Below are 24928 nucleotides of genomic sequence, written 5' to 3' on the forward strand. Positions count from 1 at the left end.
TTAAATGAGTTTGGGCAACCAGGAAAATGTTAAATAAACTGTTCCTTCCCTTTAATTCCTTTAAATAGTAAAGACTGTAATAGTAAAGACTCAGGTGGGAAGTTATTCATGATGTGATGTGTGATCAGTTTTGACGAGATAGAAGATTGCTCAAATTCCTGGCACCTGGTCATTTCAGTAATAACTAAACAATGAGGTGTTTTGAAACCAAGGACTTTTCTAGTGTGAGTTTTTAAGTCTGCTTGAAGGCTAGTTGGCAGCAGTTTGGTCTTCCACATTTACAACGGGCAAAAAAATACAAAAAACTTGGTATTATTTAAATTGGTTGTCTGTCAATAATGTGATTTAACACAGTGTTTTTCATTGTAAATGATTGTTGAGATTTTTTTTAATTTATTTAACGTGCCGTCTGTTTTTAAACCATGACATACCTTTATTTTAGTGCCCAAACAAGGGTACACAATTGAGAATTAGAGGCGTACGCATAGTCACGGTAAGAAATAGTTTGCATACATAGTAACATATACTATAAATAGTTTTTTTTAAGTATTTTTGGGATAGGTGCTTCAGAACCTATTGGTTTAAATGTGTAGGACTGTGGCGATACAGGTCAAGCTGGGCAATCGCCTTCACTGATCCTACACGTTTTTTTACGTCTTGTTCCTCGCTCTCCTCCGTATAGCCACCCCGGAGTGCAGAGAGCTGCAGGTATTTATACAGGTGACCATTTAACCAGGTTAACATTTTAATTAGCTGCAAGAAAATACAAAACACAAAAACAACAAAATACATTTTCAAAACAAAACACGGTGTTCGCCGACATTTATATATTAATAAATAAAACAAACACAAAACACAGTACAGGGGCAGAGAGGGAAACCGCGTTCTAAAATAAATACTGAACAAGGACATAAATCATACGAAGAAAGTAAAGTCATTTATTATTTCACAGCACATTGGTTTAAAATAACATTTTGTTCACCACAAGGTGGTGCATGTTTGTTTGTACTACCTTTTATCAGTATATTTGTGAGTCAACATGCCTATTAGAGTTCTGTACGGCACTTGCAGATTGCTTCACAGTACTGTACCATTTTGCATATGGTACAGGTTTTTAGTATAATTATATTAGTTTGATACAGGTCAGAAATACGTAGAGTGGTGAAGAGGACAAGCAATAAAAGGATGAGAATAACAAACAAATAACAAACTTTTCAGAGCATCAGTGAAGATTCCCAGGAAGATAAACTCCAAGGTCTCTGTTTGCAAAGGCATGTGCAATTGCACATTTCCTGCCAGGATTGAAACAATGGTATAAACAATAAGAAACCACTAACCCTAGAATTACAATGTAATTGTGGCACTGCTATACTTTTATTGTGACTCTTAATAAGTACCAGATAACAGCAACTGAAAAGTTATCTGCTTGTCTATGGCATTTATGCTCTGTTAGCAATGTCTCATTACACACTGTAGTCGTTCTTGTTGTTCGATATTTTTTACGCACAAAAACACGGTAATTCAAATGTAACTCCAGGGCTAATGTCTGCCTGCAGAATCTTACATTGAAGTACAGTCATTACCACTTCCTAAATATCACATCCTAGCTATTATCGGTTACCTCAGGATATCTTTATTCTGAAACTTCAAACTCAAAATTATGTTTGTTTGTTGAATTGATCAAAGCTTATTTTGAAAAAAATATATATATATATTGATACATATAGTTCTATTCAATAACATGCATGTAGCATGCTACATTTTTATGGAAGATCTGGTTAATTATTGATTGGTCTTAATAATGTTTTGAAGGCTTAATGGACTCGGACCCACTGCAGTGGGCCCAAACTACGTCATTTATTGAAGTGGACGTACATTACTCAGCTGAGCTCTGAGTCTGATTTACATGTACATGTTTTTTCTGAGGAAAGTTGGGCATTGACAAAGAAAAGCAAACACTGAGCCGTGTTATACAGAAATTAAAAAGTAATTTGCAAAATTCCACATATTTGCATCCTGTAGCAATCAAGCATCCATTATCATTAACCAATTAATCCTTTACACGGTAGCGGTGAGGCAGAGCCTAACCCGGTAGACACAGGATGCAAGGCAGGACTCCACAAACACACACACACACACAAACACTCACACAGAGGGCAGTTTAGAATGGCCAATCAACCTGAACAGCATGTCTTTGGACTGTGGGAGGGAACTGGAGTACCAGGAGAAAACCCATGCAGACATGGGAGGAACATGCAAACTCCACACAGACCGACCCCTGGCTGGAACTGCGCTAACCACTACGCCACCGTGCCGCCCATCAATCAATCAATCAGCACCTTTCATAGTGGATCACCATCACAAAGCGCTTAACAAGATGCAGTAACAAGAAGAAAATCCATAATACTTTAAATAGAGAATTGCATAATACATGATATACAGTAAAAAAAAAAAAAAAAAAAATACATAATACACTAAATACAGTGGAAAGTACTTAAAATACAGATGGTAGCATGGTAGTACACTACATACAGTGGAAAGTGCATAGTACATGAAACAGTACATTAAATACAATGGAAAGTGCATATTACATGAAACAGTACATTAAATACAATGGAAAGTGCATATTACATGAAACAGTACATTAAATACAATGGAAAGTGCATATTACATGAAACAGTACATTAAATACAATGGAAAGTGCTTTGTACATGAAACAGCACATTAAATACAATGGAAAGTGCATAGTACATGAAACAGTACATTAAATACAATGGAAAGTGCATAGTACATGAAACAGCACATTAAATACAATGGAAAGTGCATAGTACATGAAACAGTACATTAAATACAATGGAAAGTGCATATTACATGAAACAGTACATTAAATACAATGGAAAGTGCATAGTACATGATAGTAGCATAATATGTGAAATAGTAGCAGCACCAGATACCAGGCTTAGAGAGCATGGAAATCAAGAGTTTAAAAAAAAAATGTGGTCACAAGAGTTATGGCATGACTTGATTATGGAAAGTTAGCAGATGCATTATAATTCACTACTCCAGTGGAAATAAAGCAGGCACACAATTACATTACTTCAAAACTGAAGAATTAACTAGCATTAAAAATGAAAACAATGTGCAATGGAAAAATAATAAAACTGACACTACAAGTAAATAAAGAAAATATGTAACCAGAGCTGTTTTCTTTCACATTATAACTGCTGTTTTTAACATCATAGTATGCAAGTTACAGGCTCTGATATTTTGAACTGTTAACAAAATAAATAAACATACAATGAAAGTTTGGCACTATTTAGTCATTTTAAACTTGTAAAATTTATCTTTTTCTTCTGTGTTCCATTACCATAAAAAAGCAAAATCATGTCGTCACATGACTACTGTACATGAAGGCATTTATTTGTAATTGATTAAAGCTAACTTGTTTGATGTATACAGTTCATTGCTTAATCAATTAAAAGCCCTAGTTTAAATACATTAAAATAAACAGCAGCTTTATAAAAGTTCTTCTTTTTTTTTTAGAAGAGCATTTGTAATCTTTGAAATGAAATGTTACACAACCCTCTTAAGAAACGGTTGGGAACGTTTTGAGTTACAAGCATACAACATGCTGTAAAAATGTGAACAGGGCCCAGTATTTTTTAGTAGTGTGGGAAAGCCTCTCCTTGCAGAGTAAGGCGTAAAGGAGCTAACTGGTGGGTCTCTGTGCTGTGTGTGTGGTCCTGACTGTCTGCCTGGCTCTGGGTGACTCATTCCCCAGAAGCCATACTGCAACTGCATTTAAGGTAGCAATTCACTACACAGGCCAAACTGGTGGAGAATTGGGCCTATTTCTGAACATTATTATAACACTATATTATCCACAACATGCCTGTGTTTATTGGTCATCTGTGGCACAAAAAAAAAAAAAGAATTGTATTCCAAGAATCCAAGAAGTGTGCATTTGAGGCTATTCCACACTGTTTACTTCACATTATCTGCAACAACCCTAATATTGGTGAAGGACGGTACCCTCAAACGTGTTTCTTAAAGGGTTATTATACTGTAACCTAATTAGTGTTTATTTTTTTTAACCACAAACGTGGTTTATTCTGTGGTTCTGTATTTGCCAACCACCAAAGGGGAAATCCTGGATCTGATGTGAGGTGCTGGACTGTTGGAGGTGCTATTCCTCTGATGAGAAGCATAAGCAGAAATTATTTTTGCAGACGTGATCCCCAGCTTCTTTGAAGATAGTCGACAGGCTCAAGCGTTCAATAAACAATAGAACTATTCACTTTAATTTTAAAAGAATATAACACAGGAGTGTTTATTTCTATGATTCATCCACTCTGTGTTAAGCAGTTGAGATTCCACCTTAAATTAAACAAAGGGAGATTATTTCCATCGTCACATTTCCCTATGTAGACGAATTATAGGTTGATGCTGAGAGAAACACCCAATACCAAACATAGCATAACAAAGTCTGTTTTAGACAGCCGAATTGGAAGTCACGTTTAGACAAAACTGTGTAAACTTAAATAGTTATTTAATCTTTACTGTATTAAAGACTAAAATGATGCATAAGTATGTATATATGGTACTAATGGAAAAAAGGAGTGATGGTTTGCACTTTTACGTTTTTCTTTTACCTTGTAACTTCATCTTTTTTAACTGACTGTTTACAAAAGTGCTCTTTATAAATGTTATACCAGTTTGCTCTTTATAAATGTTTACTGCTATATAGCATGGTGAAAGTATAACAAAATAAAAGGTAAGTATAATACACTGCTTATGGTCTGCTTCTGATGTGTTTGTTTCGCAAAACCTTCCTCCAACCCCCCTCCCTTGAGACAAAGCAGATTTGCACATTTTATGGTGGCAATATTAAGATCCAACGCTATTTAGATCACAAAAAGAGAAATCTGGAGAACCGAACATTTCTCAAAAGTCAATAAAAACATCATCCTAGTACAATTGTTTAAAATCTACACGGGGATGTGTGGCAGCAGTGTTTGTATAGCAAGTTCACATCCTCAGCACTACTCAAATTGTAACAGACAATTAATAGACTAAATATAGTTTCCGTGATGGCTTGTTCTTTTTTTTTCCATTACTGAATGTGTTTTTCTTGAAGGACAAATACAACACAGTGCTACTGCAGCGGGACAATAACTTACTTGAGGGGCCAAGCAAACATATAGATGCATCAGATGTTTTATATTATAGCTTCCCTAACTAGAAACACATTACATGTGCATCAGATTTCTACACAATTTCAACAGTAATTGGGCAGACAATTCCTTCAGAATGGAGTTTTAGAATCTAACCATAGTTACTTTATTCATCCCAGGTTCACTGTGAACCTCAAATGACACCCTGTGAATTGGGATTTTAGAGTTCAGCTATCTGATTGGGTGTGACTTGTGAATGCCCTCTTTAGACATATAACATGCAGTAATACACTGATACTGAGTTTATACACATCACTTAATCTAATGAAGCTCACCGTAACATCTGCCATGTAATGAAGGTCTTACTTTGCTTCATAATGCCATTACAGTAGCCCTTTTATACTCGTTATAAAACGGAACACAAACAGCACGGTCTTGAAGCTATGGCGCCCCACTATAGCTGTATAAAGGGTGAGCACTGTATGCTGGTACTGAATGCTAATTCCCTACTTTTTATTTGTTTTTCCCTTGAATACAGTTGTGAACATGAAGATAAATATTTGGCCTAGTGCATTTGTCAGAGGCTAGACAATACTATATATAAATAAAAACAATTAAAATCAGCAAAGGGGCCCAGGATCTTCCAAGCAAAATGCATTACAGCCTGATTAGTGTAGACAATATTGCAAACTACCATGTTTCTACATCTTTAAAACCCAGATAAAGCTTTTAAACTGGTTGATTCTTTCGCATACTGTACTCTCTGTTAAAAATATCTAACTGCATCAATAGTTTTACCTATCATTATGATATTTTATTAATCTTTTATGAATTCAACATATCTTAAGCAGCAGTCTCTGTATCTAAACTATTACAAATACAACATGTTTAACTGAATATTTTAAAAACATGAAATCGGTTCCCAGTGGGTTACAAACTAAAATACTTATTGTAAGTAAAATAAGCATAACTTTTTATCCACAATATAACCAAGAGAAGAAATAAAAAGATAAACAAAACCAACGCAGCTCTGAAACGAAGATTACGAAAATACATTAACAATCATCTTCAAATAAGTGATTGTTTTAGTATCCATCCATCTCCCAAATTCCTCCCTCTTTTCTAGATGGGGAGGGGAGCGGGTTTCGTTTCTTTGGCTCACCCCACCATGTGCATTCCATAGGAAAAAAAATAGCAGACAGAGTAGCGAGTAAGAAAAAGGAAAGTATCATTGTTATCAGAGTCAGAAAAAAAAAAATATATATATATATATATAGGGTTTGTCAACTTTTAAATAGCCCTGTAAAGTTACAGTAACATTTTATTACAAACGTAAAGAAAATCATTTAAGAGGAAGGCGTAAATCGTCTAGGGGTCGTATTACAGTATTCCAGACTTCTCAGGTCAGAAGTTTTTTTCCTTCTACAAAAGTGGGGGGATGGTGAATGCTTCTACGAGTTTGGAAAACGATTCAAACTACAACAGTGCACAGGGTCGCAGATGCACTTAATTTATTTGTTATGTTTAACTTTGCAAAAACTTCAAACCTGACTTCATATGGATTTTCTAGAGAAAGGAGTAAATGGACCAAAAACGGCTATCGTCGACTTGTATACAAAACTGATTGATATGGCGTTGATGATAAGTTTGGATAACGGGAAGCTCGGAGAAAATACAGGATTTCCTTTAGCTTAGAAGCAGTTTTTTTTCACCAGGACACGCAACGCGGTTGAAGAAATATTTTTGCCATACACTACAACAGAAAAGGGGAAGTTTAATTCTTGTGGCTATAGTGTTGCACAGTTAGGCTTTCCAAGATGTCTTCCCGAGGATGTGTCTTTGTTGAAAGATGTGGGATGTTTTTGGTATTGGGGTATTTCTTTTTCCCAATTTATTTGGGCAAAGCGCAGCAAAACAACAGTGGGTTATTCGAACACTGTAAGAAAACGTCAACTTGTGAAGCTCTGAAATACAACACATGTCTTGGCTCGCCATTGCCCTACACTTACACCTCTGTTAGTCTGGCTGAAGATTCCACCTCTCAAGAAGAAGCATTGGAAAAACTGACCATGTGGTCAGGTAAGGTTTTTTTTGTGATTTGTTGGTAAACGTGGTGATTTTAGAACTATAGAACGTGTTGAACATGGGAGTTACTCTGAATCAAATGTAATTGATCTCTTGTAATGGAGATTAGATAGAGGGGCATTCAGAACAGAAAATAGGAGGCACTTTTAATTTTACAGAGAATTGTGGGAGTCTGGAACCAATTCTCAAGTAATGACTGATGCTGACAACTTGGGGTCTTTCTAGAAGTTGTTTGATGAGATTCTGAGATCAATAAGCTACTAACAACCAAACAACCATCCTCTCGTTTGTAAACTTTCTTATATTCTTATGTTCTAATTCCATTTACTTTATCTACTTACATATATAACAGGTTAAAATTGATAAATAAATAAATAAACAAACTTGAGCGAATTACACATTTCAGATTTGCAAAGCTAAGTCAAGTCTATTGAATAGCACGAAGGATGAAATAGAAATGGTGGAAATGACAAATGACTGCTTCCTAACACAATTTGTCAAGGCACCGACTAGAGGGGAGGCATGCCTTGATTTAGTCTTTTCAAATAACGAAGATAGAATAACTAAAACAGAGTTTTAGTTGCTAAGGGAGCTAAAACCAATTCCAAAATGTTTTTCCAATATTACAACAGCAAGCGAACATTCAAAGAGGAGATTAAATGTTTAAGAGATACAAATGGAAAAATCATAGATGAAGAAAAAAATAGCAAATATATTAAATGATTACTTTTCACAAGTTTTTACAAAGGAAGATACTGACAACATGCCCCACATGTCATCCAATTCATATCCAGTTTTAAATAACTTTAGCGTAACTGAGGCAGAAGTGTTAAAGGGACTAGGAGCTCTTAAAATAAACAAATCCCCTGGGCTGGATGAGATCCTCCCAGTAGTACTCAAAGAAATGAAATAAGTAATTTACAAACCGCTAACCAAGATCATGCAGCAGTCTCTTGACACAGGGGTGGTACCGACAGACTGGAAAATTGCAAACGTAATACCGATCCACAAAAAGGGAAACAAAACTGAACCAGGTAACTACAGACCAGTAAACCTGACTTCTATTATATGCAAACTTATGGAAACTATAATAAGATCCAAAATGGAAAATTACCTATATGGTAACAGGGTCCTCTGAGACAGTCAACATGGTTTTAGGAAAGGGAGATCGTGTCTAACTAACTTGCTTGATTTTTTTGAGGATGCAACATCGATAATGGATAATTGCAAAGCATATGACATGGTTTATTTAGATTTCCAGAAAGCTTTTGACAAAGTCCCGCACAAAAGATTAATTCTCAAACTGAACGCAGTTGGGATTCAAGGAAACACATGTACATGGATTAGGGAGTGGTTAACATGTAGAAAACAGAAAGTACTTATTAGAGGAAAAACTTCAGAATGGAGTGTGGTAACCAGTGGTGTACCACAGGGATCAGTATTAGGTCCTCTGCTATTCCTAATCTACATTAATGATTTAGATTCTGGTATAGTAAGCAAACTTGTTAAATTTGCAGACGACACAAAAGTAGGAGGAGTGGCAAACACTGTTGCAGCAGCAAAGGTCATTCAAAATGATCTAGACAAGATTCAGAACTGGGCAGACACATGGCAAATGACATTTAATAGAGAAAAGTGTAAGGTACTGCACGCAGGAAATAAAAATGTACATTATAAATATCAAATGAGAGATACTGAAATTGGAGAAGAAATCTATGAAAAAGACCTAGGAGTTTTTGTTGACTCAGAAATGTCTTCATCTAGACAATGTGGGGAAGCTATAAAAAAGGCTAACAAGATGCTAGGATACATTGTGAAAAGTGTTGAATTTAAATCAAGGGAAGTAATGTTAAAACTGTACAATGCACTAGTAAGACCTCATCTTGAATATTGTGTGCAGTTCTGGTCACCTCGCTATAAAAAGATATTGCTGCTCTAGAAAGAGTGCAAAGAAGAGCGACCAGACTTATTCCAGGCTTAAAAGGCATGTCATATGCAGACAGGCTAAAATAATTGAATCTGTTCAGTCTTGATCAACGAACACTACGTGGCGACCTAATTCAAGCATTCAAAATTCTAAAAGGTATTGACAGTGTCGACCCAAGGGACTTTTTCAGCCTGAAAAAAGAAACAAGGACCAGGGGTCACAAATGGAGATTAGACAAAGGGGCATTCAGAACAGAAAATAGGAGACACTTTTTTGCACAGAGAATTGTGAGGGTCTGGAATCAACTCCCCAGTAATGTTGTTGAAGCTGACACCCTGGGATCCTTCAAGAAGCTGCTTGATGAGATTTTGGGATCCATAAGCTACTAACAACCAAACGAGCAAGATGGGCCGAATGGCCTCTTCTCGTTTGTAAACTTTCTTATGTTCTTATGTTCTTAAACCCTTTTTAACCCTGTCCTAAAATGTGGAAAATGTTTCATGAATTGCAGACTTGATTTAATCAGTTAAAAGTGCTTAAAAGCAGTCCTAACAAAAAAAATAAAAGCACAGAAAGGGCTTTCTTAAAGTTTGAGTCTGCTATTTATTATTATAATTTTTTAAAACAAAGAATCTTAAAAAATAAACATGTGCCAGCAGTAGAAGCAATCCTGCTAAATATGCGCTTACAGTAAGTGGTCAGACTTATAGGCTATCCAACCACAGATCACCCTCACATGAGTCTGTAGGTCTCAGGCGAAGGAAAACAGTGCGGACCGTTGGTCCAGTTGATATGGAATGACCAAGGTGAGATTACTTTGATAAACACTTGCGCCAAAGATAAGGTGTTTGTGTGACAGGAGATTGCTGTACATAAAATAATGTTTGCGTTCTCCTGTGAAGATTATGTACAACATCTGCATGGCACTAATCCAAATTTACCTTGGCAAGGTTGTCTGTGTTCCAGCTCTGGGTTTGTTTTATCCAACACAGTAGTTAAATAATCCTTATAAAAAAAAAAAGTGTTCTCCTGAAATATTAAAGTTCTTTTGACACTGAAGTTAATGCAATTGGGACTGGAAAAATAAGGCCTTTATTGAAGGGTGGCCTGTAAGCCCTGTTTCATTATAGCTGCGCTCACAAAAATATGTTAAATAAACAATGCAAAAATTCTGAGTACAAAGTATAAACAAGTAACGCTATGGGCTCATTTTGATAAATTAAATCAAGTTTGCAGTTTATAAAAGGTATTTCTACTGTTTTAGACAAGGTTAATAGTTTAATCAAAATTTTAACTTGATTAAAAAACAGTCCCTAAAGTTTCCTGAATAGGACCCTACAGTATAACACGATAACATACAGTACTTATACATGCATGCAAGAAAATCTAACCTTAAAGTTAACCGAAGTATACAAATTCCACAGCAGTACAAAACTGAAGATCACATTTTTAAAATGACATCTAAAGGGCATCCCCTGAGTAAATATTGTATTCCTTAAATCAGAAGTAATGCAAATCATTGATGATGCGCCAAACTTTCTTTCTGTGACTCTTTCAGGTCTGAGGAACGCGCCTCGCTGCTGGGAAGTCATTCAGCCCTTGCTGTGCTCTGTCTACATGCCCAAGTGTGACAATGGGAAGGTGGAACTGCCCAGCCAGAGCCTCTGTCATAAGACCAGAGGACCCTGCGCCATTGTGGAGCGGGAGAGAGGCTGGCCAGACTTCCTGAAGTGCACCACTGATAAATTTCCAGTAGGATGTCCGGTGCGTTCAACATCTTGTGTTGTCTGATCACTTGTAAACGGAAACTCTGTGTTTTATATGTTAACTCTTGATGGATGTTTTGTGAAGTTAGTTCTTATGAAAGATGGGGTCTAATAGCAGTCTATTGTCAGACATGATGCATGTAGGGTTCTATGCAAGTTCTGGAATCTTGACCTGGAGTCCATACCGGCCTCATCCTGAGCTCTCTCTCTCTCTCTCTCTCTCTCTCTCTCTCTCTCTCTCTCTCTCTCTCTCTCTCTCTCTCTCTCTCTCTCTCTCTCTCTCTCTCTATATATATATATATATATATATATATATATATATATATATATATATATTTGTCACAGAATGAGGTTCAGAACATCAAGTTCAACAGCTCCGGGCAATGCGAGTCCCCCCTGGTGAAGACAGACAACCCGAACAGCTGGTATGAGGACGTGGAGGGCTGTGGTATTCAGTGTCATAACCCACTGTTCACTGAGGAAGAGCACAGGGACATGCACGTCTATATCGCTGTCTTTGGCTCCGTCACCATCTTCTGTACCTTCTTCACACTGGTATGGAGACAAATTTCCTATCTGAATGTGTCCTTTTGAAAAAAATGACAGTTTGACTTCTAATCTCCTATTGGTCGGTGCTTGTCTTACTACTTAATTTAATTCTATCCTTTTCAATTGCTTACTACACTAAGACCTTGATTTAGGATTCAATGTAGGTGATTTTCTACTCTTTGCTTTTATAAATATATATTTAGTTTTAAAATTTATATATATATATATATAATTTAGAAACCGATTGAGTGCGAACAGCCAATCAGCTTCCAGATTTAGTGGGCTTCTATTTTGCATAGATGCCCTCTGGAACTTTGAAGTGCTTAACTGTGAATTACATTTTAAAATAAATCTGCCCATAATACTGTTTTTTCCCTTAACATTATAATCTACAGCTAATCAGATAACATAAAAAGCTACTTAAACATACTTTCTGACGCTGGTCTAGAGACAAGGGAACTCATGTCTGTGACACCGTAACAAAGGCTCAATTCACAGCTACTGGACAGCAGATCAACAGGGAAGACACGATTGGTCCACAATTCTGTCATCGGCTGGATCCAAACAACACCCTCCCTCAAAACCAGCCAGTCAAACTCCCAACCCTGTTTCAGTTCTTTCCGCACCAGCCAATCCACTCCCTGCCTGCTTGAATGATGCCCCGCCTCCAACAACAAATTTCGAGTCAGACTCAACACTACACGGACTATTCAACAATTGTACATGTCCAGATAAATTATAAGAAAGAGTAAGACCCCAATAAATAAACATGTTAGCAATAGTAATAATTTTAATAATAATAATAATAACGTTTTCTCTACGTGTATGTCGTTTTTCTATTCTAATTATGTTAGGGACTATTTTCCTCAGCGGAATGTTACCTGGAGAAATATCATAAATTCAAGGTAAATATAGGTTTTAAAGTTTTTTTTAAAGAGAAAATAAAGAAATAAATCGTTTTCTAATAGCGATAGAGGCCTCTCGATGCGGGCTCTACTGTGTGGTAGTTGACCTTGTCTTTCGTTAGCGCCCTCGCCTATGGCTCGGAACGCATAACTCCAGTTGTGGTTATTTACCACACAGTAGAGCCCGCATCGACTGGCTCTATTGCTTAAAAAAAAAAAAAAAAAAAAAAAAAAAAAATATATATATATATATATATATATATATATATATATATATATAATAATATATGGGCTTCAGTGAGTTACAGGAAAATAATTTCATCTAGGGTTTCTGTGACGTCATAAATTACGAGACCAGGTTTATTCATTTTTTATAATACATGGATACCCTTGTGACGCTAATATTAAAGAAAACGAGGTTCAGCAGTACAGTTGTTTTGTTTTTTTAAACGTAGTGTTTCAGTGCTGTGTAGATGTTGCGTTTATCTTGTTTTAATTCCCCGTTCCTCTCTAGTTTCTCTGAGATGCGAATGTACCAGCTTTACATACTTGTTTTTTTTTTTTTTTTTTTTTTTTTTAAACTTATTCTCATTTTGTTGATCATTAATGAAAATTTCTGTACAGTGGGTGTTGTCGAGCGACTGAAAATGAGATATTTTGTGTTTGAATTGAAAGTGATGGTCTCGAGGAGTCGAAAGTTCAAGTACATTTTCCTCTAGAGGAAATATAACTTTTAGATGTCACTACTTTGGTATTATGCCTTTTCTTTAATGGCTCAGGTTGCAAATATAGCCTTCAACCACGTGTTATAGATAATGTATGTATGTATTATTTGTTGTTATTATTTTTTTGTAAATTAGTTTTACAAAGCATGTTGTGTCTCAATAGTCCTCTCTTCAGCTAGAGAAAGGGGAATAGGAAACATGGAATCACCTCCAGCTGATCCACTGCACTGATCTGATCTCTTCACTTTATTTTTGTTCACTCCTTCAGGCCACTTTTGTAGCTGATTGGAAGAACTCAAATCGCTATCCTGCCGTCATTCTGTTTTATGTCAACGCTTGTTTCTTCATCGGAAGTATTGGCTGGCTGGCACAGTTCATGGACGGTGCCCGTGGAGAGATTGTGTGTAAAGCAGATGGGACCATGAGACTTGGCGAGCCAACGTACGTGTGGGAGACAGAGGAGTTGCAATACCTAGATCAGTTCTGACTGGCAATTTTCCAGTACTGCTAAATAATAATTTCTTAATTTACCAGTACTGCTAAATAATCATTTTCCAGTTTTGAATTGAAAATGCAGATTACTGTTTGGACTCAAAGCATAAACTAAAGCATGGTTTTAGTAATATAAAAACTGTTCACAATAGAACCCAATGTAACAGTCCTTTTTCCTCTTAGGTCTACAGAGACGCTTTCTTGTGTGATTATCTTTGTGATCGTCTACTACTCCCTGATGTCGGGGGTCATCTGGTTCGTTATACTGACCTATGCCTGGCACACTTCCTTTAAAGCACTTGGCACCACTTACCAACCTCTGGCTGGCAAAACGTCCTACTTCCACCTGGTTACATGGTCCATTCCTTTTGTGCTGACTGTGGCAATACTGGCAATGGCTGAGGTACGTACCGAGCTTATACCTGTTTTCATTTTGTTATAAGCTGCCTTTGTTATATATTTAAATAACAAGAACATTGGCAGCCCCACTACATGCTGTAAGTGTTGTAATGCTTGTTTACAGTGAAGTAGTATTTCTCTGCTTGGTTAAATTAGCAAGACTGTTTTTTTTGTGAGCAATTTTTTATATAGTTTTACAGTAGCAAAAATTCAGAATAAAATATACAATCTGTACCAAAGTAAATAAATAAAAATAAAATCAGTCATAAAAACATATGCTTAGATACATAGCAGAGTCAAAATAGTAATAATATTGAGATTCATAAAAATAAAAACAGTTACAGTATTTACTGCTGTTGACCAAGCACTTAATGTGGCTGGGCTTGCCAGGTAAAGCAAGAGGGTTTTTTTTTTAAAAGAGTTGGGGGATTCCTACTTGGAATTGCATCTCACTGTGTTTATTTTATTTATTTCGCTTATTTTTATTAGAATAAAATAAACCCGTAAAGGCTCCCATTACAGTTTTCAATACATAAACCTGAAACAGACAACTTAATCTTCATGTGTTTAACTTAACAGAAAGAAAATATATTTAAAAAGAAAAAAAAATCTCCTTCCGACCTACCTACCTACTTACCTACCCATTGTTAGAAACCTGCGTCGGGATACTGCAAACTAAAACGACTGTCGAAGTTCATTGTATCCCAAAGAAGGAAGACCTTTCCTGGAACTAATGGCAAGTTGAGTTTCCACCGCCTGCTTATTTATACTGCAATGTCTTTTTTTGGGGTTACAGGTGGATGGAGACTCAGTTAGTGGAATCTGCTTTGTTGGCTACAAGCACTACCACTACAGAGCGGGCTTTGTGCTGGCCCCCATTGGGCTTGTCTTGATTGTTGGTGGCTACTTTCTTATTCAAGGTGAGTTTCCTTTGACAAAGATCACCCTTCTTTGAAATCTCTACTGCAGTTGCAACTGATCACACCACTTATTCAAATCGTACTGTTTTTTTTTTTTTTTTAAGGTGTCATGACGTTGTTTTCAATTAAGAGTAACCATCCTGGGCTTCTGAGTGAAAAGGCAGCCAGCAAAATTAATGAAACCATGCTCAGACTCGGTAAGGTCCAAGCAGGGACTTTGTTTTCTTGTTAACTTGGTTATAGTGGTAAAGTTCCCCAAGGTAGACTTAGTACAGATCATATATATATATAGTTTATGTGTTATATTTTATTGATTGGTATTACTGTGTTCTACTTATGTTTTGTTTAATGAATTAATGAAATGGCGTAGAAATTGATTCTTTAATAATATGACATGTATACGTAACTTTATATTTAACTACAAGACTCCCATAAAAAACTGGTCTATCCTGCTAATATAATTATATAGCCAAAGAACAGATATTGCATATTGATAAACAGTATATGGTCAGGCAAGAGTAATATAAAAGGTAATTAATCTTTTTTTTACAGTGAAGTAGTATTTCTCTACTTGGTTAAATTAGGAAGAGTGTTTATAATATAAATATATATTCCATATGTACAGGCACCTCCAAAATGATTGGCACCCTTGTATAAAATAAACAACACAGGTAATGAGCTATATTTTATGCTCACAAATAAGGGAAAACTATATTCTTTTATAATAATACAATTGCTCAGAGAAAACATTTATTTTTAACAATTAATTTTTTTTTTTTGTCAAAATTATTGGCACCCCTAAAGAGTGTTGTAAATAAAATCAAACAAAATTAAATCTGCATTAACATTCTACTTTTTTAAGTACATCTCAGTCTTAAGGAACTGTATTGTGGCCTTCCATGGCTTCCTGTTTCACTGGGGTATAACAATGAGGTAACACGCATGTAAAATCCATTTGTCATCCATCACCATGGGGAAAGGCAAAGAACTCAAGTGAAAAGAGACAAATGGTTGTTGACCTTCATAAATCAGGCAGTAGGTACAAACAAGTAGCTAAAAACCTAAATCTACCACTTAAACTATTAGGGCAATAATTAAGAAGTTCAAAACCAGTGGAACAGTGGTAAATCTGCCTGGTAAAGGACGGAAGTGCATCTTGAGGAATCAAAGGGCCACAGTTGGAGAATTACAGAACTAGGTTGCATTTTCAGGTCACCAAGTCTCCAGATCTACAATTTGACACCACCTCCATGCCAATAGCCTATTTGGAAGGGTTGCCAGAAAAAAAAGCCTTTATTGAGAGCAACCAACAAATGGAAGCACCTGGAGTTTGCTAAACGGCATTGGCACTTGGACTGGAACCAGGTGCTATGGTCAGAGGAGACGAAAATAGAGCTCTTGGCCATGCACACCAGCGGTGGGATTGGCATTGAAAGAAGGAGGCGTATAAAGAAAAGAACATAATACCTACTGTAAAATATGGTGGTGAATCTTTGATGTTATGGGGCTGTTTTGCTTCCACTGGTCCTGGAGACCTTGTTAAGGTCAACGACATCATGAAGTCTACCAAGTACCAGGACATTTTAGCCAAAAATCTGGTTGCCTCTGCCAGGAGGCTGAAACTTGGCTGCAAGTAGATCTTCCAGCAAGAGAATGACCGAAAGCACATCAAAATCCACAAAGATTAATTGACCACAAAATCAACATTTTGCAATGGCCATCTCAGTCTCTGGACTTGAATCCCATTGAAAACCTGTGGTTTGAATTGAAGAGGGCAGTCCATAAGCGCAGACCAAAGGATATCAAGGATCTGGAAAGATTCTGAATGGAGGAATGGTCCAAGATCCATTCCAATGTGTTCTTCAATCTCATAAAAAAATTATAGAAAAAGGCTCAGTGCCGTTATCCGAGTAAGGGAAGGGTACACAAAGTACTGAAAACAAGTGCCAATAATTGTGCCAACTTAATTTTTTTTGGAAATAAATTTATAATTTGAGAAATGTGTAATTTTGGTTGATTCCTTTGAATCATTAATAAAGTACAATATATTCCACATGTTGTAAAATTACAATATAGCTCATTACCTGTGTTGTTTATTTTATGCAACTTTTTTGCTCATCTTTATCAAGGGTGTCAATAATTTTTGAGGTGCCTGTATATCCCAAACTGCAACACACAGAAGACGCAAGTCAGCTCATCCTTACTGCTGTCCTTATTCTGTTTTCTCATCCTCACTATCTGCAGTGAATAATTCAGAATCTGAGTAGAACAAGCTGTTTTCAGACTAGTATTTTAATGGGCTAAACATTTTTATTGGACCTCTGATTTAGCCTATCATGGCGAAGAAAATGTGTTTATGCAAAGCTTGTGAAAGGGAAAAGAGAATTTATTTTGATCTTTTCTTCTAATATTGCTTTTCAAATTAAACTCTTGTGTTAATTGGAGCTGGTCAGTTTATGTTTTAGAAAGCAGCTCTTGGCTCTATTATTATTTTTTGTGTTGTATCAGGTATATTTGGATTTCTGGCCTTCGGCTTTGTTTTTATTACATTTGGCTGCCATTTCTATGACTTCTTCAACCAGGCTGAATGGGAGAGAAGCTTCAGAGAATACGTGTTGTAAGTATATAACCAAGTCAAAATGATTTCAATAAAATAATACTATTTGTATTATTCAAAGTTGAACTGATGTCAAAGTGTTTATTTTGGCATACAAAATGCATGAGTGCCAGGGTAGCAACATTTTCAAACCTATTTGAGAAAACACGTTTTTTTTATTTTTTTCTCAGAGAACATATTTCAGAAATTAACTCTTAAACTTATGAAACATTCATATTCTGAGTATGTTGACTTAAAACCAGTTACAGCTAAGTTTGAGTATTTGTTCAGGTTGTTCCAGAGTTCTCCCATTCTACATGTTTAAAAACTATTTTTGTTTCATCTAAAGCATGGCTGCCTCATCTATTCAGACCTGTAAGCTCTGGAATCTACCCTTCCACTGGGAGAAGTGTTTCTATAGCAACGGTGTGCATGAACTTTACAAACAAAGCCTGTGTTAATGAAAGGCACCCAACTTGACTTCAGAGTGCATGTTTTGGTCATTTAGTGAAGTGGATAGACACAGGATGCATACCCCCTGGGCCTACTCCCTTCAACACCATATTAACCATTTGAACCACGTACAGGTTGTGCCTGTGTTTGTTTGTTGCCTTTTTTGACTGGTTCCTTGATTTTCTTATGAATTATTATTTTTATAATAATTATTGCAAAAATTCACAGGGAACCCCCCTGAATATCAGCTCTGGGAAGAGTTGTACGAATGCTTTTGATGTGGTGCTATGGGGGCACGGGCAATAAAACCAGTTAGTCAGGTCTTCAAATTACTGTACCCTATTGGAGAGGACTTAACTATGTATTTTTTAGATGCATTTATTTTATTGTTCTGGTTTGCAGTGCATTGCATTTCCAATGCCAGTGTAGTTTATACAGTACTTACATTTCTAATTCAACACCTGTTATTTTATTTATCCATATTCAGGTGTGAAGCCAATGTGACAATTGCACACCAAGCCAACAAGCCAGTGCCGGAATGTGCCATCAAGAACCGGCCTAGCCTGCTGGTGGAGAAGATCAACCTCTTCTCTATGTTTGGGACAGGCATCGCTATGAGTACATGGGTGTGGACCAAAGCCACAGTCCTCATCTGGAAACGCACCTGGTGCAGGTAACCAACAGTTCCCATGGAGACCCAGTAACCATGGCAAATCTTCGAGCAACACAACTTACATCTAACCCAAAGGGCTGTGTTTGGGGAACTTAAACTCTGAGGAAAACAGCTGCTTTTACTTACATTTTCTCCTTCTCAATAATGTATTTTCCATGCTCAAGTACCTGTTAGTCTGGTCACAATTTGGTCTTTATTCTTATATAGCACCTTTCATAGTGGACCACCTTCACAAAGCGCTTTTCAAGATACGAGACTAGGATGTGTGAGCTATGCATCAGCTGCAGAGTTGTTTACAAGAACGTCTCACCCAAAAGACGGAGTACAAGGAGTTTAAGTGACTTGCTCAGGGTCTCACATTTGAACCGGGGACCTTCTGGTTACAAGCCTGTTTCTTTAACCACTGGACCACATAACCTTCTAATTAGCAACAACTATATAAAATGAACACAAAGAACTTGAATCCAGTGCAAAATGTATTTTGGCCTCTATGATAAAGGTTTATATTGGTTTCACATTCCACAAACTATGGTTGTCCAACATTTTGGAAGTTATTCACTGTACATTTTGATTTTTAAACATTTAGCCTGCCCTTGTTGGAGATGTTCACTTCCTTCCGTGGGTTTTTAGGGTTATTGGTCGGAGCGACGATGAACCGAAGCGGATAAAGAAAAGTAAGATGATCGCTAAAGCGTTCTCCAAACGAAAGGAGTTAATGAAGAATCCTGAGAAAGAACTGTCCTTTAGCATGCAGACTGTCTCTCATGATGGACCTGTAGGTAAGAGCATATACAATCACAACCAGGTATGACTGTTTGGCTGAGAAACTGCAGTTATCTGGTCTTATTATGGTCTTTAAAGGTTAATTACAAGCATTGTTAGGAGTCGAGTGCTGTAAACTGCAAACAAACTACCCAATATAGTGTTTTGTACAGAATAGCAGGCAAGAGTAGCATGATTCAGTATTGTCCTATTGTTTAACAATTAATTGCAATAGTTTTAATGTTTGTAATCGGCATTCGGTGTTTATGTTGTCCCACAGCTGGTTTAAACTTTGAATTGAACGAACCTTCTGTGGAAATGTCCTCTGCCTGGGCACAACATGTTACCAAGATGGTTGCCAGACGAGGAGCCATTCTGCCTCAAGATATCTCTGTCACTCCCACAGGAACACCAAGTAAGCTAATCAGAAATTTTGCTAATCAGAATTTAAAGGCTGTTTGGTCAGTAGGATTAGGCAAGGGGAAATTAGACACCCAGTCTTGGGTACATGTTGTTTGGCTGGAAAGAATATACCCTACTCCCTGCTAGGGATGCGTGTCTCCTGTGACTGTAATAAAGTGGGGGTGGCTGTATGTACACGTCACACTTTAGAATTTTACATATATGTAGAGAAATGCATATCCAATTGCAATAAAAACTGCTATAGCACCTGAATCTTGGAGATGTCTGTCTTTAACACTTTTTAACAATTGTTTTTCGTATTACTGATAGCTCTAATTTAGGATTTGCTTCCTGTAGAACTGTTTCACATGTTTAAATATATTGGAAAAGCAGAGCATTACAAATGTTATTCAGTGTAACCTGTGTCGTTAACATGTGCTGTTTGCTCTCTGGTTCAATTAGCGCCACCTGAGGACAACAGGAAGAATCTTTGGATAGTGGAAGCAGAGATTCCTCCTGAGCTCCACAAGAAGAAAAAGAGAAAGAGGAGGAAAAAGGAAGTGCGCCCCCTGGGCCCGACGGCGGAGGTTTACGACGTGGGTTATGAAAGAGCCTCCAGCGCTGTACCGCGACTCCCCAGGCTGCCCTGCCAGAAGAGCCTGGTGGCCAAGAACTGGGAGCCTGTCTCCCCTGAGGAGGTCCTGCCTGGCTCCTTCCCAAAGTTCAAACCAACCGCACCACCACTATACCAGGAGCGAAACTCCAATGCAGTCTTCAGCGGCCCTTCAGACTACAAAGGACATACCGCGTCGAACATGATTGAAAACCCCTTGTCCGCAGACAGCAGGTTCCAGGAGGACCCCGGCTTTGTAAACAGTGGACGCTTCCGTCCCCAACTGAGGCAGTATAGTGGATCGTTCCGCCACTCCACTGGGGAGGTGGAGCCTGTCTCGTTGCCCAATGGGAATATGTCCTACATGCCCAGAACGCAAGGGAGAAGAGCTGGCCTGGCACCCATCCATTCCAGAACCAATCTAATGGAAGCAGAACTAATGGATACAGATTCAGACTTCTGAGTGCCCTTTGTGTCATACTGTAGCAGAAAGTGCTGGATGCTTTTAGTTGTACCCCTCCCTTTCTTCCAATATATTAAAAACAAACTGAAATGATGGGGGAATGGGGGGGGGGGGTTTTAGAAGGCCAGGTTAGCCAATAGAAAAGGGAAGGGTTGCAGGTAACCCCTTCAGACTTCACGTCTATTCTCTGAATACAGAAGAAATAGCCAATACATTATTTTTTACGCCCAGTGAACTGTTGGTGAAGCCATAAATGAAACCGCTGGAGTGCTACGATCGGATTTCTCACTCAAGCTCTCTATAGGGGCCAGTACTTCTTTAAAACGATATACTTTTTTTACATAGTATGGCAGGAGACTTCCATATACAGCCAATCTTTGCATGAAAACAAGAATTATCAATAATAATAATAATTGTATCCTTAACGATATTTAAATTTTGATCTGATGTGTCAGTCTAGGTTTACTCAGCCCAGAGAGGTATTTCTATTCATGCAAAAATCATGTGCTGAAGACAACAGGTTGGAACCATTTCTGCAGTTGAAGCTCTGGGCTGCTGGACCCTTATTCTTTGACAAGAAAACACTCCTCCTGGAAACCCACAAGTTTGCTTTGCCCTGTCATGAAGATTTATGTTTGCTTATAATTGTCTGTTGTCTTTTCACTTTGGATATTTAGGTTACGGATTTCGTTTTATCCAATTATTTAGTATTGTATGAAACCGAGCTGCCTATTTTTGATATTTAAAAATGTATAGGATTACAGTTCTAGCAAAAGGAAGAAAAGAAAAAAAAAAGCACAACGAACAAACATTTCTAAGGAAGAGACAGAGCTTGGAGTTGTTATCTTTTCTAATTTCCAGAAGTATGACCGGTGCTTTTTGATACTTGGAAAGCCTAATACAAATGCTTTAGAAATCAGGCAATTGAGGATTACAAAAAAAGTATTTAGCAGCACCACCTTGTGGTTTATTTTAAACAACATCTTACTGTTAAAATATAGTAAAAACTTACTTAAGGAAGTTGAACTTGCTGGAAACATGCCTTGCAAGGTGGCAAACAACCAACCAACTGTGTCATGAGAGTGGTTAGCTGTGTACGCACTTCTGCATTCAAAATCGTTAAGCTGAGATCCCCTTTTGCCTGCTGATGAAGGGAAGCAAGTAGCTGACGATGAAGAATCTTGCTCCATTACAGGTCTGTGGATAGCTGTCTTTTCACAAAGAGTTTAATACAAGTTGATATAGTGTGTTCTAAGACATGGTTAACTGTTAAAAACAATATCATTGGAGAATGTTCAGTGTGTTCAAAGGCTTAATTGGAGCTGTGAATAAATGTACACTTGCCCTAAATTTTGCTTAATGATTGAATAACTAGGCTTATACAATAAGACCATTGTTCATTGATCTAACTTTAAGGATATAATGGTTTGAGTGAGGTTTCATTTTTTATTGCCTTATGTTTTTCCTTTTTCTGTATATGATGTATTTCATGTAGTATACATAGACCAGTTATTTTGTGCAGTAAATAATATATTACCAACATGACTGTATTAGATATTGAGATGCTAGTCTGAATAACAGAACAAATTAAGTTTGTTTTTGAAATGAGTTACATAATTGGGTTGTGTAATTTCAGTTGGGTTACTGTTTGCCCCTTTGTTAGACTACACAGCTTGATCACAAGCACCAGTACTTCCAGTTTTTTTTCTGTTAGTTTTTCAGTTTGGCATTTGCAACCACAGCATTGAAAGTGAGGGAAAACAAAAATCTATTTTAATAATGTATTGTTTAAAAATGTAGGAGTGAAGTGAATATTTCGCAGTGATAATATATTTTATGGATGGGGATCCCTCCTAGCTGGTTCACTTGGTCAGCTGAATAGACTATGGTTGCTTGTTGAAGCTAAACCATCTCGTAACATCCATAAACAATTAGGCAAATGTTTCAGCCAATGTTTTTGTCAGTGCCAGTAATCTGCAGAGGCCTCATTTTAAAGGCACTAGTGGATCAATCAGGCCTGGGTCATGTCAGCAATTAATGATTCTACCATAAAAACTTCTAAACGGTCTGGCAATTTTACCATCGTCATTCTTATTAATGACCTTATGTTAAGGCAGTGTGAAATCAACCTGTTTACTAAGGTACTACAGGTACTTCATATACAGCGTGTGTGATGTTGTATTGATATTGTGTTATACAGAGATTGTACCTGTAAAAGTTTATAGAGAAAGGGTTATTTTTATATATGTCAACTTTTCTTGTAATCAATATGTATGTGTCTATAGTAACACAGTGCATTCTAATGGGTGTTTTTTTAAAGGATGTAATTAATCTATATAAGGAGAGCTAGGTACATTTATTCAATCAGTTCTTCTCAGTGGCTAATCTAAATACCACCTTCATTTAAATTATTAAATTAGGACATCCCTGTCATTTTTACATATTTCTACAGGCAGAAATACACTAAAGAGACTTAACGTGCGCTGTTGGGTGTAACTTTGATACCCAAAGAGCCTTCAATTATTTAAACCACAGCACAATTTAAGTCCACCACTGCTTAGATCAATTGAAAATACCCCTTTTATACGTTAGGAATTGTGGAAGTGAGTTCCAATATGCAATCACTAAAACAGAAAAGAAAATAATTTACCACAACTATAATTGTGTTTCTTCTGCCCGAAACCTGATTCCAGAAGTAATTCTCAGTGAGCGGGATGTCCCAGTGATAGCTGTCGCCTCCAGAAGCACACGCATTTAGACAAGCATGATTAGTAAAGCATGCCAGTGCAAGCTAGATGAGCACATGCAGAAACATGTGTCAGGAACATGTTTTCCTTTTAGAACATACCTGCAAATGGAAATAATTACTTTGAACTGCAGGTTCAGTTTAAAAAAGCACGACGGCACTGGGCAGTGGAAATGTAGCTTGGGTTTCCAACCGAGAACTCCTGTGGGTCTGTCGAATGAGAACATGCACCACACCAAGCAATAGGTTTCAGATCAACTCGCTGTAGTGGTTTGGGCCATTTGGACCGCTTAATCCTGTTGTGTTTCATATTCAGAGAATGTAATGCAATAAGTGTGGGCATTGTAGTCTTCCTTTCTCTACAAAAACCTAAAATGTTTGTATGTGAGAGGAGATTGGTCTATAATGCAGAGGTTTATGTTTTAAGAGTGGTCTACACTTTCACAAGTCCAATCGTAGCGTGTCCTTCTATACTAACAATACAAATTGAAACACATTGAATCTTATTCTAAGTATTCTTCACTTTTTTTTTTTACAATATGTTCACGTTTAATATGTAAATGCCACCTTAAAACTTTATTTTAAAGTTTTTTCAAGGACAAAACAATACTTTTTTGGGGGGGGTTTGGTTTGTGGTTTTGTTGTTAAATTCAAATTGGCATGAAGTGTGTTTTTTTTTTTATATCTGTGTTATGTGTCCCAAAGGTATCATTTTTATTTCTAGGTAGGGAGAAAACATTTTTTATAATTCTATTTTGAGCTGTGTTCTTTCTGATAAAACTACAGAACAACAGAATATAAGATTTAACTGCTGACAATATGGCAGCTTTGGGTGTTTTTTTAAAATATGTTATACCTTATAATTGTACAGTATGTTAAACATAAGACCGTTTTATTAAATATCTGAATTGCTTCAGCAGAGAACTGAATAAAACAGAATTATGAAATGGTAATCTCCTGGGGCTGTATATTGTTTTTCTTCATTTACCCATAATAATAAATCTAGCATCCATTACACTGTGTAACAATTATTTTTTTTTTGTTCCTGGGTAGTAAGCGTTATTTCCTAATTGCTTATGCCTCAAAAGCATAGAAAATGGCTATTATTCCCCACAAACTTTGCTTTTGTGACCAGGACTGATATTTCAAAATATCACTATTTCCAATGGGAAAACGGGCAAATGTGTGTCTTTTCGTTCACATAAAGTCAGAAAAAAACAACATATGAATCCAAATTAACATGTATTTATACTAAAGTAATACAAAAATGACTACACA

General features: G+C 36.9%; 1 protein-coding gene across 1 annotated transcript; it reads left to right on the forward strand.

The window, feature by feature from the left end:
• The first annotated feature begins 6365 nt into the window (after window positions 1–6365).
• LOC121318376 (smoothened homolog) lies at window positions 6366–24716 on the forward strand. The gene is made up of 12 exons (XM_041254959.1): window positions 6366–7253; window positions 10745–10950; window positions 11298–11507; window positions 13400–13572; window positions 13807–14026; window positions 14819–14942; window positions 15047–15139; window positions 17451–17559; window positions 18479–18664; window positions 19295–19443; window positions 19707–19841; window positions 20291–24716. The coding sequence occupies exons 1-12, from the start codon at window positions 6992–6994 to the stop codon at window positions 20902–20904; spliced, it is 2481 nt and encodes an 826-aa protein (XP_041110893.1). The 5' UTR covers window positions 6366–6991; the 3' UTR covers window positions 20905–24716.
• The last annotated feature ends 212 nt before the right edge of the window (window positions 24717–24928 follow it).

This window comes from Polyodon spathula, chromosome 7 (genome assembly GCF_017654505.1).
Source record: "Polyodon spathula isolate WHYD16114869_AA chromosome 7, ASM1765450v1, whole genome shotgun sequence".
Taxonomy (NCBI): Eukaryota; Metazoa; Chordata; class Actinopteri; order Acipenseriformes; family Polyodontidae; genus Polyodon; species Polyodon spathula.

Bases quoted from the DNA above. Each gene is read 5' to 3' on its own strand.
- LOC121318376 (XM_041254959.1), top strand. From the start codon at position 6,992: ATGTCTTCCCGAGGATGTGTCTTTGTTGAAAGATGTGGGATGTTTTTG. The intron at 13,573-13,806 runs GTACGTGTGGGA...TTTTCCTCTTAG, and splicing joins ATGAGACTTGGCGAGCCAAC to GTCTACAGAGACGCTTTCTT. The intron at 18,665-19,294 runs GTAACCAACAGT...GTGGGTTTTTAG, and splicing joins TGGAAACGCACCTGGTGCAG to GGTTATTGGTCGGAGCGACG.